Source organism: Neoarius graeffei, chromosome 8 (assembly GCF_027579695.1).
Source record: "Neoarius graeffei isolate fNeoGra1 chromosome 8, fNeoGra1.pri, whole genome shotgun sequence".
Lineage (NCBI taxonomy): Eukaryota > Metazoa > Chordata > Actinopteri > Siluriformes > Ariidae > Neoarius > Neoarius graeffei.
The window spans coordinates 24168444-24183548 of NC_083576.1; the positions used below are offsets into that span (position 1 = coordinate 24168444).

The window sequence follows — 15105 nt, forward strand, 5'->3', positions numbered from 1 at the left end:
CTCTCCAGGAGACAGCTGTCAAACCTCCCTCAGTGTGTATGTGTACGTGTGCGGACTGACACGGAGCAGACAGTCTTGCTGTTAACTGCTTTGTCTCATTTATCAAGAGCTCCAAGTACATATTACTGGGCCAACTTTGGATGTGTGTTTTCTAAGATAAGGTAGGTTTGTGTTGATTATATGAGCGAGAATGAGATTTTTCAGCTAAAAAACTATGTAAATATTACTTAAATTTCAGAGTTCAATATAAAAGACCAGCTGAGCTGTCTAATACTTTCACCTTCCTCACTGGGACATATTTAAACATTATGAGGAATTTGTCATTTGGCTGAGTGCTTCTGTGTGGCTTTATTAACCATTACCCTTTTATTTATCGTTTTCCTGTCACTCCATCTTGTTTGATTAATGCCAACGTGATTAATACACTTTCTCATCTGTTGCCAGGGTTTTTATATCACAATGCTTGAACTTTCACCTCTGTTTACTGTAGAGATCTTTTTTTTTGTACAGGGCTATGGATAACTTGGTCTGTTGATGCTTGTAAAAGTCAGTGTAACTCCAGTGATTTGTGATAGTAGTTTAAGTTTTGGTTCACCAGGGTAACATTAGTGCAGACTTTAATGAACACAGAGCTCGTTAACAAGCCTTTAATGAGCATGTGGTGAAGGAACTAAAACCACTCAACTATGCAGTTCTGTAGGTCTAGGGAATATGAAGATATACAGTACTAGGCTAAAGTTTGGACACACATTTTAATTCAAAGGTTTTTGTTTATTTTTATTAATTAAAATACACTTCATGGCTTAAAGTAATGATGGATGTCGTTTCTCTTTACTTAGTTGAGCAGTTCTTGACATAATATGGATTACTACAGTTGTAGAATAGGGCTGTTTACTGTATTATTATGATTTACTATTTACCATTTGATCTCAAATGCATTAAAAAGGGCAATAAATTGCACTAATTAACTTTTGACGAGGCACAGCTGTTAATTGAAAAGCATTCTAGGTGACTACTTCATGAAGCTGGTTAAGATACTGCCAATAGTGTGCAAAGCGTCATCAAGGTAAACGCTGGCTACTTTGAAGAATCTAAAATCCGTCCATCCATTATCCATAGCCGCTTATCCTGTGCAGGGTCGCGGGCAAGCTGGAGCCTATCCCAGCTGACTATGGGTGAGAGGTGGTTTACACCCTGGACAAGTTGCCAGGTCATCACAGGGCTGGCACATAGAGACAAACAACCATTCACATTCACACCTATGGTCAGTTTAGAGCCACCAATGAACTATGAAAGATATATATGTATATATATTTTTACCACTTTTTTGTCTACCACATAATTCCTTACATGCTCCATTTGTTATTTCATAGTTTTGATATCTTCAGTATAATTCTACAATGTAGAAAATAGTCAAAATACAGAAAAACCTGTGAATGAGTACGGGTGTACAAACTTTTGACTGGTACTGTATGTTCTGTTAATGTAAAAACAGAAAGGAAAAAACCTAACAAGCTGATTTGTCATATTTAACTATAAAATAATGTAGAACGTGTGTGAATTTATGATAATTAAAATACATTTGGACCAAAATATAATTACCCCTCATAAACAGAATGCCACTTTTGAGAATTAATTAAAATATACTGTATATGAGAGAGCTTGTTGTGGGAAAGTGGAAGGACAGGCTCAATGGCATGGCTAAACAATGACTCAGGAATTCGGAACAGGTGTTAAAGAATGTATCAACATCCAGTAAACAACAAATGACAATTTCAAATCATGATCTTGATCATTTTTGATAGGATGAAATAACTGTTATTCATTGGCCTATCTTTGTTTATTAGCACATGTTAAACTGTGTTGTCCTCATCTTTTTTTTTCCACCCAGGCTTAACTAAAGACAAAATTTGGAAATAACAAGCTGAAACTATGACTACCGGTGAGCTACACCAATTTTTGATCTCTCACACAGTTTAATATGCATGTCCTTTGTAGAGGAGCTTTTTTTTGCCAAACCCAGAATAATAGCAACTAATGGGATCTTAATTAATGCTGATGTTTCTCCTTTATTCAAAATTGTACTGTATGAAACCAGAGTGTATTGACAATCAAAACCTGTTTTGTAACACATCACACAATAGTAATATCTCTAGTACATACATAACACACATAATTCACATTCTTCTTTTCACATCTCTTCTACTGGCAAGTGATAACTGGCTTGTACAATTGTTTGTGTGTGTAGAGGGAGACAGGCAATCTGTTTTGCGCACGACAAAGGTTCGTACTGCACTGAAAGGAGACAGCAGTTGGATTCAACGGTATAATCAGTCTGGACCAGAGGCGGAGGAGGAGCAAAAGCCATGGTGAGTTTGTGTGTGTGAGACAGAGAGAGAGAGAGAACAGATCAGACTTCATCAAAAATGTATTTAATTCATCAATACATCATGCATCACTTCTCAAACTATTAAATGAAGGATTGCAGAGGTACGTGCAAGTCGTCTCAACAGCGATGTCAGTGACCCCGTAGCTGATAACACACCTACTGAACAACAACCTCAAACTTCATCGAACACAGACAGGTGAGAGCCCATGCTTCAGATTTGCTACATACAGATTTAAGAGCTCTTGAGAATGTCCAGCCTGAGACTTAAGTTTTTGAAGTGACTTCAAAGTGACATTGATTGTCATGACTTTATCTTTTTAACAGTTCTAAAACATCTGGATACATAATCAGGTAAACCAGAACTTATAGTAGTTTCTTATGTCATACTAATGTATCTTTGGCAAAGGGCTTTGGGTTTGGGTTATGAACCATATTTATTTTGCAGGGGTGTTTTCACAAAGACGGACACCAAACCTGCCTCATCATCCACTAATGGCTACATGTACGCAAACTCCTTTTTAAGATTATCACTACCTCGACACTCTAATTTAGTTTAATACAAAAATTTGTGATAGATGTTTCGTTTATGAATTCTGCATTATTGAATCAGTAAAAACATTAAATTTCCAAACATTACTTCAATGTTCCAGAAAAAAAAAGTTTGTATGTGAGCAAGGAAAGACGCATATTACATTCCCTGAAATTGAGTCATACATGAGCTGATAGCTGACGAGGTGCGTAGCACTGAGTTGGCTATAAACCATGTACAATGAGATTGAATGGAATAACTGTTTTATTATATCCACATTAACTGGATTTTGAGAAACGGAGCATTTTTATTTTTTGCAAATTCGATAAAAACTTTATACAAAACGTCTGACAAAATAATTTCCACTTACTTAGACTTACTTACTTAGGGGCTCCTGTGTTTTAAGACGCATGAGGCGGCCAAGGTTGTCCAGCTGTTTTTGTCTGCGGCTAGCCGCAACACATCTCTCCATCCCTTGCCAAGTGACCGGAGGTCCCTCTCAACTGTCTGACACCAGTTCTTCTTTGGACGCCCCATCTGCTACTGCCCATGGGGGTTCCATTGGAGAACTTGGCTGGCAAGTCTTTCTGGCGGAAGTCTGACAACATGTCCCAGCCAGCTTAATTAGAGTGTCCTTACATTCCAGTATCCAATACATGAAACTGTTTTTGCAGACAGGACTCTGGTCTTCAGGGCACCAGCTTCCTTGATGAGGCTTTCACTGGTGTCTGTCCTGCTGTCTCCGGCTGGAGACGACTTTCGTCCAGACTGCTTTGAAGTTGACAACCTTTGAGCTGTTTTAGTAGCATGTTTTTTTTTTTTCCAGGAACAGGTTGCTAACCCGAAGCCCAACCACCTATTTATTATACAGACAGTATGTGGGGGATGTCTCTTTCCTAACTGCCAGCAGGTGGGCTTGCCACATTGTACCACGCTGGTGTGCTAGATGGAACTGATAATTGGTACTTCCCTGATGTCATAAGCCCCCCGAGGGTTACAGGTCTCCCATGCACCAGACCTGGGCAGACACCAGGTGGGAACAAGCTGTCACACCTTGACAAGGTTAGACAGTTCCTTGTCCTGGTGGGGTGAGGCCCCCAGGACCGTGACTGATTTCCACTTAGAATGTAAACAAACCAGTGAAATGACAGTAGCAATTTGTGGAAAATGCTATAATAATAATTCTTGAAAAATAAAAAAGATACGTTTTTATCATCAAATATTTTTATTCCATATTTTGTTGCTTTTTTGGGGGTTTTGTTTTCAAGTAGAGTTTTTATTTTGTCCTCGATTGGTTCAGCAACACGCTCTGCCATTTTGTTTTTCTCTACTCATGGTATATGAGCTGATAGCTTAGTAGTAGAGTAGCCAATCAGAGTGTGCAATTGCTCATATCCAGTGAATGTGGATAGAAGAATATACATTATACTTTCCAAACAAAAAATATAATGAAGACTGTCCTTGCAAAACCAGAAGCAATTTAAGATCTGCAGAGAAACTGAACTGTGGCAGATTCTCCAAGATACTCCAGCCAATTACCTTATAAAATGTACAAAGTGTATTTGAGATTGCGGATACATTTTTACGAAGGAACATGCTGTCCAGGAAATGACTTTGTTTAGTTGATTACAATTTTTTGCTCTTTAGTATATATAAAGTTATGTAGAAATGTTTAATTTCATTATTTCTGAAGGCATCTTTGCTTTTCAGCCCTTCTTTTCATGTGCCTAAGGCTTTTGCACAGGACAGTACTGTACATTCATCATAAAAACAGAACTGATCTAAAGAAACTCTCTATCTGGCACAGTGACGTGGCCATTCTGATGGCATCAGCCATCAAAGTCTCTAGGGAAGAATTACACTAGTGTTTTCCCGTTTCCTTCTACTGGATTATTATAGAGGTTTTCTCCTCTCAATCATTTACACACACACTCACACCTATGGGCAATTTAGAGTAGCCAGTTAACCTAACTGTATGTCTTCGGACTGTGGGAGAAACCGGAGGAAACCCACACACACGGGGAGAACATACAAACTCCATACAGAAAGGCCCCCATCAGCCACTGGGCTCGAACCCAGAACCTTCTTGCTGTGAGGTGACAGTGATAACCACTACACCACCGTGCTGCCAAAGAAAGTATAACGTTTATAAAATGGTAATTTATGATAAGTTGCGCTAACAAGGATTTTCCCCCCTGTTTTTACTCTGTTTCAGTGGAACATCTGGCTTCACCAAAAAGACCTCTGAAGGATACAAGAAAATGTAAGTGCTCGAAATTCATTAATTCATGCAAATAAAGGATTGAGGATTTGTGATGCAAGCCATATGGCTTCAAGCATATTGAAAAGCAGCATTTGGGCTTGTTTTAGTAAATTGCTCTTCTCATGTTGTTCTCAGAGCTCCTCACACGGTTCGCTCGAGCACTGAGAGAACAAAGCCATCCGAGCCATCACTCAGCACAGAAGAAATGGAGAAGAGGTGAGAGGAGCTTCAAACTGCACGTGCAGCTTTGTTTAAATAGATGTCATTGTTCACAGTGGTCCTGTTAATAAAAGGAGGCATGAACCTTACTGCCTGATATCATGTTTTTCCTTTCTCTGTGTGTGCGCGTGTGCGCGCGTGCGTGTGTGTGTGTGTGTGTGTGTGTGTGTGTGTGTGTGTGTGTACAGGACAGAGGCAGCCAGCAAAACACTGAACACCTCAGCAAGAAAGCAGAGATCATATGTGCTGTCAGCTGCAAAGAAATATGAGTATGTTTTGCTCCAGTTCTTTGAAAAGTAGTATGATGTTCCTCAAGCACCATTTTTGCCAAAAATCTTTCATCTAGGCATGGCATTTATTTTCACAGTACATTGCCTTTTAGACATGTAATTCACTGCCTTTTCTTTACAATAGTGGATCATAAATACAGGATTATAGATTTATCAAAAATATTCTCCTGATTTTTTTCACACTCCTTATCAATTTATATAATTTATTATTGTCAAAAAATCTATCTGTAAGGATTTTTTGTTGCTTTTAAGGTCAACTTCAGGAAATACAGACAGCTCTGCCTCACCAGCCACAGCTTTTGTTGCTAAAAGGTACAAAGTACATTTTGTGGCTTGGTCACATGTCTGAAAATCAGGGTTTGCTTTGTCACTGATGGCTTTGTTTTCCCTCCCTCCCTCTCTCTCTCTCTCTGTGTGTGTAGGGTAGTTATTACTGAGGAGGAAGACGGTGACTCTGCTCCTAAACAGAGGTAGACCTACCCTTGCAAAAAAGAAGTTTATTCAAGTGTGCTTCTAGTATACTTCTTTTAAACTAAAAATAAGAGAGTACGCTTTCAGTTTACTTTTTATTTACTTATCAGAGATATACTTAATAAAGTTATATATAAGTATACTTGGCTTATACTGAAAAGTATATAGAAAAGTCTAAGTATATTTAGCTTATACTTAAACTTTTGATCAAGATATACTTAACAAAAGTGTAATAAAGTATTAAAATATTTGTGCCTTATATTTAAGTGTGGCGGCACGGTGGTGTAGTGGTTAGCGCTGTCGCCTCACAGCAAGAAGGTCCTGGGTTCGAGCCCCGGGGCCGGCGAGGGCCCTCTGTGTGGAGTTTGCATGTTCTCCCCGTGTCCGCGTGGGTTTCCTCCGGGTGCTCCGGTTTCCCCCACAGTCCAAAGACATGCAGGTTAGGTTAACTGGTGACTCTAAATTGACTGTAGGTGTGAATGTGAGTGTGAATGGTTGTCTGTGTCTATGTGTCAGCCCTGTGATGACCTGGCGACTTGTCCAGGGTGTACCCCGCCTTTCGCCCGTAGTCAGCTGGGATAGGCTCCAGCTTGCCTGCGACCCTGTAGAAGGATAAAGCGGCTAGAGATAATGAGATGAGATGAGATGAGATAAGTATACTTGGCTTATACTGAAAAGTATATAGAAAAGTCTAAGTATATTTAGCTTATACTTAAACTTTTGATCAAGATATACTTAACAAAAGTGTAATAAAGTATTAAAATATTTGTGCCTTATATTTAAGTGTGGGCGGCACGGTGGTGTAGTGGTTAGCGCTGTCGCCTCACAGCAAGAAGGTCCTGGGTTCGAGCCCCAGGGCCGGCGAGGGCCTTTCTGTGTGGAGTTTGCATGTTCTCCCCGTGTCCGCGTGGGTTTTCTCCGGGTGCTCCGGTTTCCCCCACAGTCCAAAGACATGCAGGTTAGGTTAACTGGTGACTCTAAATTGACCGTAGGTGTGAATGGTTGTCTGTGTCTATGTGTCAGCCCTGTGATGACCTGGCGACTTGTCCAGGGTGTACCCCGCCTTTCGCCCGTAGTCAGCTGGGATAGGCTCCAGCTTGCCTGCGACCCTGTAGAAGGATAAAGCGGCTAGAGATAATGAGATGAGATGAGATATTTAAGTGTGGCGGCACGGTGGTGTAGTGGTTAGCGCTGTCGCCTCACAGCAAGAAGGTCCGGGTTCAAGCCCCGTGGCTGGCCTTTCTGTGCGGAGTTTGCATGTTTTCCCCGTGTCTGCGTTGGTTTCCTCCGGGTGCTCCGGTTTCCCCCACAGTCCAAAGACATGCAGGTTAGGTTAACTGGTGACTCTAAATTGACCGTAGGTGTGAATGTGAGTGTGAATGGTTGTCTGTGTCTATGTGTCAGCCCTGTGATGACCTGGCGACTTGTCCAGGGTGTACCCCGCCTTTCGCCCGTAGTCAGCTGGGATAGGCTCCAGCTTGCCTGCGACCCTGTAGAACAGGATAAAGCGGCTACAGATAATGAGATGAGATGTTTAAGTGTACTTGCCCTGTAGTTGTGCTTCAGCATTGTTGACTCTTAGGTATGTCTGTGGTTCCATTTGTTTTGTTTGTTTGTTTTTTATTTCTCCTGAGTGGGATAATTAAAATTTTTTTAAATTTATTTATTTTTCTTTAGAGCTTGGATGTCAATTTCGGTTGTCATTGCCATGTTTTTATACTTTGGCATTTAATACAATGTTGCTTTAAATTTTGATTTTTAAAGAAAATGAATATGTTCTTAATCCTGAGTATCTGTTATTATTTTGTGAATTCTTACCTTTATAACTTCATTGTAACTTAAGGTACAAAACACTTAAGTTGTCCACTGGTAGTGTGCATGAGGTAAGGGTTAGGGCTAGAAAACTAATAGTATACCTAGAAGGGTAATTGCCGTATACTTCAAAACTAAAAAGTGGACTAGATGTATATAACCAGTGACTAATAGTATATTTCAAATACGCTATAAAGTATACTTTTATAAACTAAAATGTGGACTAGAAGTGTGTAACAAGTAAACCAATAGTATATTTCCAGTGTACTATGAAGTATGCTTTTGTAAACTAAAGAGTGGACTACAAGTATAGAACTAGTAAACTATTAGTATATAGTTTACTTGTGGTATACTTGCAGGACAAAATAAAAAAAACAACAACTAGTTGTATACTCAAAGTTTACTGCTCTTAGACTTAAAGTATACTTTTTATAAACTAAAAGTGGGCCAATTTAGTCCCAAGAAGTATTAGATTAGTTTACTTACAAGTATATTCTAAGTACATTGATATCAGTATACTTGGTACACAAAAGTATACTTAAGGAAATATACTTTAACTTTACTTAAGTATACTTAATAAAATGAACTTGAAGTATACTTCTTTTTGATAAGTGTAATCATTTCAATCATTGCTCCTAAAATTAACCACACAGTTTATTTTTGGTAAACACCACTGAACCTTTGCCTTGTCGATCAACAGTGTGGAGATGAGTGTTGATGAGCCAATACCTCCAGAAGTCTCATCTGCAAAACCTGAATTGAAACCAAGAGTCAAACCAGAGCCCGCACCTAAACAAAGGTTTATTAAATGTATATTTAATATTACAATTGGAATAGACACTAATAATAATAAAATTTTATCTTGTGATATATTTCCATGATGGTCATACTTAATATTTTTTTAAATATGTTTTTATAGTGATACCCTCACTGCTCTCTCTGACACTTTGCTGACCACTCCAGAATCCACCAGGTACAAAAATGACATCTGGACTTCTCATCTAAGCTTCTGTTCCATTACAGTATTAATGCACCAGTGCTGATTTCTGTTCATGACACTGAAGTGAATGTAAGACCATTTGGCTCATATGCAGGTCCAGAATTTTTCACTTTTGATCATTTGAAAGGGAAATTTAATCAAATCCTAATAGGGGAGAGCGGGGAGACTTGTGATGGGAAGGCTGAAAAAGTGAATGCTGGCTAAAACAGAAAGGTGTCAGCATGAACTTTTTCAGCAGTTTGTGCTACAGTAACTCTTTTGTTGGATTGGACCATATGGGCTAGCCAAGTGCCCCATGCAAATCAATGATCCTGTTGCTGGTTCACTGGTTGTCCTTCCTTGGACCACTTTTAGTAGGTACTAACCACCGCATATCGGGAACACCCCATAAGATGTGCCATTTTGGAGATGCTCAGACCCAGTCATCTAGCTATCACAATTTGGCCGTTGTCAAAGTCGCTCAGATCCTTACACTTGCCCATTTTTCCTGCTTCCAACACATCAACTTCAAGAAATGACTGTTCTCTTGCTTAATATATTCCACCCCTTGACAGGTGCCATCATAACAACATAATCGATATAATTCACTTCACCTGTCATTGTTTTTAATTTTATGGCTGATCGGTGTAGATACAAAAACGAATCACTTGAATTCTACTGATAGAGACTGATAAAATGATCTGCCTCTGTCTCTTCCAATTTAGTTATATGTTACTTTAAATATATAAAATATGTTTGGATTCATGTATATTCTTTTAAGATATAACAATGTCTTTTATTTATTTGAAACAGTGTCAGTAATGATGAGACGATTACTCAGGCCACTTCTGTTGCTCCAGTTGCTGCTTTAAAGAAATCTGAAAAAACTGAGCCCGAGCCAGATTCCACTCCCACAGCAAGGTACATACATTATATTTCTTTTAGATTATAGATGAGTGACAAATAAAAGGAGAAATAATCCACAAGGTTTGCAATCATGGGATACAGATTCTACATGTCTCTGGAACTGTACTGGAGGAATCAATGAACAGTATTCTTCCTAAAGATATTCCCTCAGTTGATGCTTTGATGATGGTAGAGAACATTGTCTTGACTTTGTTCAATTTGGTTGAAGTCTAGGCTATAATATCTGATTTCCATCATTTTCATCATTCTCATCAGACCGTTCAACGAATCCTCATATCCTATAGATGTGTATGGGGTTATCCTGGTAGAGATCACGCCCATCAGGATAGAAAAGTTTCATTATAGGATGATCAGTCAGAATAACGCATTTTGCAGTGACTCTTCCCACTAAGAGGACAAGTGGTGCTTATACACCCCATAGGAAAACAGAGTTACTGTTTTTTTTTCATCTAATTGCTTACCCATTTTTATATAATATTAAATACATCAAAAGAAAGAAATTCGAAAGTCCTTCCCGCACCATATGGCGGTGCCGATCTCCTATTACATAGCTAGGGTTACAGTGGGAGGCAGGGGGTGGGGCAGGGGCTAGTCCTCTAGTAACCACGAGAGTTTGACTCTCCACTCGCATCTGTATTGCAACATGCCTTGCCAGACGGCAGTAGGTACCATTTTTATGATGGTCTTTGGTATGACCCAACCGTGAGTAGAACTCCCAATCTCCCAATCGAGAGGCGGACACGCTAACCACAAGGCCAACTTGCTGTTACGTATTAAATACATACAGTACATTAATTTTATTTTGTGGATTTGTAGCTGGGATGCAGGTACATGCATACACTGTATTTATAATATACAGTGGTGCTTGAAAGTTTGTGAACCCTTTAGAATTTTCTATATTTCTGCATAAATATGACCTAAAACATTATCAGATTTTCATACAAGTCCTAAAAGTAGATGAAGAGAACCCAGTTAAACAAATGAGACAAAAATATTCAACTTGGTCATTTATTTATTGAGGAAAATGATCCAATATTACATATCTGTGAGTGGCAAAAGTATGTGAACCTCTAGGATTATCAGTTAATTTGAAGGTGAAATTAGAGTCAGGTGTTTTCAATCAATGGGATGACAATCAGGTGTGAGTGGGCACCCTGTTTTATTTAAAGAACAGGGATCTATCAAAGTCTGATCTTCACAACACATGTTTGTGGAAGTGTATCATGGCATGAACAAAGGAGATTTCTGAGGACATCAGAAAAAGCGTTGTTGATGCTCATCAGGCTGGAAAAGGTTACAAAACCATCTCTAAAGAGTTTGGACTCCACCAATCCACAGTCAGACAGATTGTGTACAAATGGAGGAAATTCAAGACAAGACCATTGCTACCCTCCCTAGGAGTGGTCAACCAACAAAGATCACTCCAAGAGCAAGGCATGTAATAGTTGGCGAGGTCACAAAGGACCCCAGGGTAACTTCTAAGCAACTGAAGGCCTCTCTCACATTGGCTAATGTTAAAGTTCATGAGTCCACCATCAAGAGAACACTGAACAACAATGGTGTGCATGGCAGGGTTGCAAGGAGAAACCACTGCTCTCCAAAAAGAACATTGCTGCTCGTCTGCAGTTTGCTAAAGATCATGTGGACAAGCCAGAAGGCTATTGGAAAAAAGTTTTGGGGACGGATGAGACCAAAATAGAACTTTTTGGTTTAAATGAGAAGTGTTATGTTTGGAGAAAGGAAAACACTGCATTCCAGCATAAGAACCTTATCCCATCTGTGAAACATGGTGGTGGTAGTATCATGGTTTGGGCCTGTTTTGCTGCATCTGGGCCAGGACGGCTTGCCATCATTGATGGAACAATGAATTCTGAATTATACCAGTGAATTCAAAAGGAAAATGTCAGGACATCTGTCCATGAACTGAATCTCAAGAGAAGGTGGGTCATGCGGCAAGACAACAACCCTAAGCACACAAGTCGTTCTACCAAAGAATGGTCAAAGAAGAATAAAGTTAGTGTTTTGGAATGGCCAAGTCAATGTCCTGACCTTAATCCAATCAAAATGTTGTGGAAGGACCTGAAGCGAGCAGTTCATGTGAGGAAACCCACCAACATCCCAGAGTTGAAGCTGTTCTGTACGGAGGAATGGGCTAAAATTCCTCCAAGCCAGTGTGCAGGACTGATCAACAGTTACCGGAAACGTTTAGTTGCAGTTATTGCTGTACAAGGGGATCACACCAGATTCTGAAAGCAAAGGTTCACATACTTTTGTCACTCACAGATATGTAATATTGGATTATTTTCCTCAATAAATAAATGACCAAGTATAACATTTTTGTCTCATTTATTTAACTGGGTTCTCTTTATCTACTTTTAGGACTTGTGTGAAAATCTGATGATGTTTTAGGTCATATTTATGCAGAAATATAGAAAATTCTAAAGGCTTTGCAAATTTTCAAGCACCACTGTATTTAGCTGCAGGTACTATATATATAAACTTATTCATTTTTGACAACTGAACTTCCAGAAAATCTGATCACTTGTATCAATCAGTGATTGACAGTAAAGACCAAACGCAGATCAGTACACTGGTGATAATCCTAAAGACATGTTTAATCATTATCTTTATTACATATGATGACATCTTCATAAGTGGTGTAGTGGTTAGCGCTGTTGCCTCACAGCAAGAAGGTACTGGGTTCAAGCCCAGCGGCTGATGAGGGCCTTTCTGTGTAGAGTTTGCATGTTCTCCCTGTGTCTGCGTGAGTTTCCCCAACAGTCCAAAGACATGCAGGTTAGGCTCTAAATTGACTGTGAGTGTGAATGGTCGTTTTTCCTCTATGTGTTAGTCCTGCGATGACCTGGTGACTTGTCCAGCGTGTACCCCACCTCTTGCCCATAGTCAGCTGGGATAGGCTCCAGCTTGCCTGTGACCCTGTACAGGATAAGCGGCTACAGATAATGAATGGATGGATGGATGGACACTTTCATAGAGCAAATTGCATACTGTAAATTCAGAATGTGTATGTGTAACTCTCATGGTAATTGAACATGCCAGAAGATCCATTCAACAATCAGCGACATTAGTTGTGTAATCTCTGTCATGAATGCCATCCATGACTGCATACCTATGTGGATGTGTTCTGGAATGTTGTTGGTTTTTCTTTAGTACCACTGAACCAGTCGCTCCGGCCGTTCCAGCTGTAAAGGAAGTCCCATCCACAACTCCTGAACCCGAACCAGAGGCCACTTCTAACCTGAGGTTTGATACATTGAAATGATTAAAGATTACTACAGAGCAAGTGTAAATACATGTTAAGTAAATATAGTGTCAATTGGAATGTTTGTGTTCAGTTGCTCTACCCCTTTAACGTGGCTGATTTGACTTGGCAGCTAAGTAGAAAGTCCTCGTGAGTTAAATCCTGAACAAGTAAGCAAACATGAAATTCTGGATGAGAGTGAAAAGAGGAAGTAATGAAGACAACAAAGAAAGACAGTATAAATATGAAATAGAAGTAACATTTTGACACTCCTGGTGCTCCTTACACAAGGCTTTGCACTGTATTCCAAACAGCGAGGCTTTGTATTTTGAATGTAGGGTGTTCACGCCCCTTGTGCTTCACTGAGGCTTTCTACTTTGAATGTAGGATGCCCACATCCTTTGTGCAGCTCTTACACAAGGCTTCCCACGGTCAGTGAACCAGTCAGTGAAGCCTCTTCTTCAAATTTACAGAATGCTTTTTTTTTTCCCAGGAAGAATAACAGTGAGAAACAAGGATAAAGTAAACTAAGAACAAAGAGAGAAAAAGTATAGCAAATTAAAATGATGTAATAAAAGAAACCTGGACCGAATGCTCAGATTTTCAGAGCCAAATAAGCTAAAATGAGCTAAAGTTGGATCTTTCTCAATTAAAAAAAAAAAAACTCCAAAAACCCTATTATATCTGCTTTGTGCTACCTCACATCCTCCTGAGTCCTATTTAACCTTGTTTAACATTATAACACAGTGCTCTTGAATTCTCAAATCTGATTGATTAATTTTCCATAGCAGCAGCTCTGAAAATAGTTGACATAGATTTCTATGAATACATTATTGCTTCTATAGTAACAACATATTCAGGGATTTGTATGATGGATGTGTCACATAAACTGATGGAAAAAATGTAATTGTTCAGTGAGGATATGTTTATTTCTCTCTTTTTTTTCAAAGGAGTCTTCAGTGTTAGCACTTTGTAACAATCAGAGGCAAAGCTGTAACTTTAAGTTTTCTGACATGGAACAGTCTTTGCAGTTTTTAGAGACTTTTTAGATTTTTAAAAAACTTTTTAGAGCTTCTATAATGTAAACATTAACAGAAAATGGCCACAAACTTGTTTTGTGAACATTTTACAACATTGAATATAGCAATAATAGATAAATTAGAAGGGCACATGGTAGAGTGTATACTGTACCTCCGCCAAGCCACATATTATCACCATCAAAATCAAATCACTTGAACCTAGAATAATATTAAAGCTGTACTAAATACTAAAGCTACAAATTTCATCAAAATTCTTTTTTCATCACTACTTTTTGAGGTACGTTGAGAAAAGGCAAAAAAAAAAAAAAATCCTGTATCCACATCCAAGAACAAGAAGCCTTTATTTATCACAGACACTCAAGCACAGACTTAAGCACAGTGAAATGTTTCCTCTGCATTTAACCCATCTGAAGCAGTGAACACACACAAGTGAGTAATGAGCACACACACATACCTAGCTACAGCACCAGTGGCGGCTGGTAGTCTTTCAAACAGGGGAGGCTGGCCGGTTACGATATTTCCAGATTTTAAAAGAAAAAACATCAATTTTGCCCATACTCTTGCCACTGATCTGGCTGATTGTTGGCAGGGTCACAAACTGTGAAATAACAGGTTCTTTTGGCCCATTAGCCTACTGTCCAATATACATGATGGTGGTTTTGGGGGTCATATTTTAATATTTTATATTTTAAAATTGTGGCATGTGGCATGTTGTTTAAAAATTGATCATTATTGAAAGCAGCTCTTTGTCAAGAACCTCAGCAGTAACAGCAGAGTGTTCTGGAATAGGCACAAGCACTGACCTTGGGGAGCCAAACATAGAGCTGGGTGCCACACATTTCATTCAATGACACTTTCCCTATATTTTACTTATTTTGACTGAGAAATGTTTTATTGACAATTTTGATAACTCTTCACTTTTAA

The 15105-nt window shown here is 39.1% G+C and overlaps 1 protein-coding gene across 3 annotated transcripts in view; it reads left to right on the top strand.

Annotated features, from left to right (window-relative positions):
• Nucleotides 1-15105, top strand: part of znf185 (zinc finger protein 185 with LIM domain) — a 46037-nt gene continuing 30932 nt past the window's right edge. Inside the window, exons 1-15 of one of the 3 annotated variants that reach the window (XM_060927481.1) lie at nucleotides 1-161; nucleotides 1892-1942; nucleotides 2249-2369; nucleotides 2481-2585; nucleotides 2714-2740; nucleotides 2835-2891; nucleotides 5134-5181; nucleotides 5317-5397; nucleotides 5589-5669; nucleotides 5943-6002; nucleotides 6113-6160; nucleotides 8674-8772; nucleotides 8893-8946; nucleotides 9766-9873; nucleotides 13051-13143. In XM_060927481.1, coding sequence (XP_060783464.1) covers nucleotides 1933-1942; nucleotides 2249-2369; nucleotides 2481-2585; nucleotides 2714-2740; nucleotides 2835-2891; nucleotides 5134-5181; nucleotides 5317-5397; nucleotides 5589-5669; nucleotides 5943-6002; nucleotides 6113-6160; nucleotides 8674-8772; nucleotides 8893-8946; nucleotides 9766-9873; nucleotides 13051-13143 — 992 coding nt within the window. In that variant the 5' untranslated portion in view covers nucleotides 1-161; nucleotides 1892-1932. The remainder of the gene's footprint in view (nucleotides 162-1891; nucleotides 1943-2248; nucleotides 2370-2480; nucleotides 2586-2713; nucleotides 2741-2834; nucleotides 2892-5133; nucleotides 5182-5316; nucleotides 5398-5588; nucleotides 5670-5942; nucleotides 6003-6112; nucleotides 6161-8673; nucleotides 8773-8892; nucleotides 8947-9765; nucleotides 9874-13050; nucleotides 13144-15105) is intronic. The other 2 variants (XM_060927482.1, XM_060927483.1) reach the window with 2 other exon arrangements.